General features: G+C 47.2%; 1 gene segment (V, D, J or C); it reads left to right on the forward strand.

The window, feature by feature from the left end:
- Positions 1–77: 77 nt before the first annotated feature.
- LOC129694197 (Ig kappa chain V-III region MOPC 63-like) lies at positions 78–1,798 on the forward strand. The segment is given in 2 exon segments: positions 78–193; positions 976–1,798. Coding segments are annotated over 2 exon segments (393 nt in total).
- The last annotated feature ends 1,151 nt before the right edge of the window (positions 1,799–2,949 follow it).

The raw sequence follows: 2,949 nt of genomic DNA on the forward strand, positions 1-2,949 counted from the left end.
GTCGTTTCACTGAAAACTACCGTCCAATCTGCGGTCGATCTGACGCACAGCAGCGCAGAAAAACTCGCAGCGGTTGTGAATTCTGCAGAATGACCAGCGGCTCCGTGTGATCCGTGTCTCGGCACTTCCTTCACCAAAATCAAAATGTCATCGTTTGCAAAATTAATCTACACACTCTGCCTCTTTCTCCCAGGTAAGTCATTCATGTTCACCCTTGCCAACCTCTGTTCACGTTGTCTTCCGATAACTTGTTTCTTTCTATGCCTTTTGCAATAATGTTTGTTGCTTTTTTGCCGTCTTTTAGAAATTTCATGTGTAATTTATGTTCAATTTGTTTTTGAATATGTGTTTGTTTCAGTGTAAGTGTATGTGATGCTGTTGCAAGCAAGATTTTCATTTAGACACAAAAGCAGAAATTGAACATGTAGTTAAAATAAGTTTGTCAGAAAGTTAACTTTAATTTAAGACTAAATTTAAGCGAAGGGTTCCGACCCGAAATGTCACCCGTCATTTTTCTCCAGAGATGCTGCGTGACCCGCTGAGTTACTCCAGCACCTTGTGTCTATCTTAAATATAAGTGACACAAGGAACTGTAGATTAATGTAAGTTTACATGAGGACGTTAACGTAAATAAATGTAAGAGACACAAGAAGTGCAGATGCTGGAATCTTGAACAAAACACAGTACTGGAGTAACTCAGCGGGTCAGGCAGCATCTCTGGAGAACATGGACAGAAGGCGTTTCGCGTCACGACCTTTCTTCGGATATGTTCTCCAGAGATGCTACTAGCGTCTCCAGCACTTCGTGCCTGGCTTCGATATAGATCAGCATCTGCAGTTCCTTCCTACACAAGTGGTTACAGGTGAGAGGGGGGGGGGGGTTTAATTGGGCCTGGACCTCACTGTCCTTGTGCCCATGATAGTAAACTCGAGTTACTCGGAAGACGTTGTTAACTATGTTCACTTTCCGTGCCAGGGTCCGCTGTCGGTGTGAGGGTGAACCAGTCTCCTGCTGCTCTGACACGTCTCCGAGGACAGACAGCTACGTTCACCTGCTCCCTGCTACCTGGAGAGGGGGAGATAGTTTCAATGAGGGAATTCTGGTTTCGGACGAAAGACAACCCGGAGCTCAGGGACAACAAGACCAAGAGTTTTCTGAAGACAGGCGACCGACTGTCCGTGTCTGTGGGCTCGCTGGTCATTCGGGAGGTGACTGTGCACGATGCAGACACTTACCATTGTGTGGTACTGATTGGTGATACATTGCCCTGGAAAACGTTTACAGGAAACGGAACCACATTACATATCCAAGGTAATTAATATAATAATAAACAGGAACAGGCCCTTCAGCCCACAATGTTCGTGCGGCCCATGAGGCCAAGTTAAACAAACATGTGTCTATCCAAAAGTCTCTTAAACTCTACGATCGAATCTGCCTCCACAGCCACCCCGAGATCTGATGCGATGGAGTTGGTGAATCACACGAATCCCAAGTTCCCCAACCCGAAACGCCGCCTGTCCATTCTCTCCACAGATGCGGCCTTAACCGCTGAGTTCCTCCAGCATTTTGTGTTTTGCTTAAGACTGCAGCGCCTGCAGTTCCATGTCTCTACTTCTATTTCATTCCTGCATTTCATCTCTCTCTATTAATGCTCATTTTCCGGCACAAACCAGCCCAGTCTGACAAAAGGTCCCGAACTTAAACGTCATATATCCATGATTTCCAGAGATGCTGCCTGACCCGCTGAGTTACTCCAGCGCTTTGAGTCTATCTTTGGTAAAAATAAACCTCGCATCTACAGTTCCTCCCGTCTCCCTAACGATACTAAATAGATAATGAAAACACCATCAACCGAGGTCGCAGTGTTTATATTCCCAACATGTCTAGTGTTGGCATTTAATTCTCTTGATTTCCTTACACGGAGGGAGTGTGGAAACAAAAGCATCTTTGTTTCTCTCAGTTTTCTCTAGATTCCCTCTTGACATGACCCTGAAGTCGTCAAGTTGGGAAAAGGGGAAGTACAACGGGATCTGGGGGCCCTTGTACATCAGTCTATGAAAGTAAGCATGCGGGTACAGCAGGCAGTGAAGAAAGCGATTGTTGGCCTTTATAACAAGAGGAATCGAATATAGGAGCTGCTGCAGTTGTACAGAGTCCTAGTGAGACCACACCTGGAGTATTGTGTGCAGTTTTGGTCCTCTAATTTGAGGAAGGACATTCTTGCTATTGAGGGAGTGCAGCGTAGGTTTACGAGGTTAAATCCCGGATGGCGGGGCTGTCGTATGCTGAGAGAATGGAGCAGCTGGGTTTGTACACTCTGGAGTTTAGAAGGATGAGAAGGCATCTCATTGAAACATATAAGATTGTTAAGGGCTTGGACACGCTAGAGGCAAGAAACATGTTCCCGATATCGGGGGAATCCAGAACTAAGGGCCACAGTTTAAGAATAAGGAGTAAGGCATTTAGAACGGAGACGAAGAAACACTTTTTCTCACAGAGAGTGGTGAGTCTGTGGAATTCTCTGCCTCAGAGGGAGGTGGAGGCAGGTTCTCTGGATGCTTTCAAGTAGGAGCTAGATAGGGCTCTTAAAAATAGCGGAGTCATGGGATATGGGGAGAAGGCAGGAACGGGGAACTCGGCGGTTAAGGCAGCATTCGTGGAGGTTTGGTGTTGGGGAACTTGGGATGTGTGTGAGGTCCCCACCCCACTGTATCAGCGGACAGTGGGAATGGTCGCACACATCCCTAACGCTTCATTGAAGGGAGGCAGCTACAATGCAAACGTGCGGCCGCTCTCCCATCGCCCACGGGCTGGCGAGAGGGAGCCCGACCCGACCAGACTCTGCTAAATAATTCTGGCAACGTGAATCCATCTTCTGACCAATCTCGGCCCGGAAAGTACCAGATGTAACACAAAATGCTGGAGCTACTCATCGGGTCGGCCCGTATC

This window comes from Leucoraja erinacea, unplaced genomic scaffold (genome assembly GCF_028641065.1).
Source record: "Leucoraja erinacea ecotype New England unplaced genomic scaffold, Leri_hhj_1 Leri_577S, whole genome shotgun sequence".
Taxonomy (NCBI): Eukaryota; Metazoa; Chordata; class Chondrichthyes; order Rajiformes; family Rajidae; genus Leucoraja; species Leucoraja erinaceus.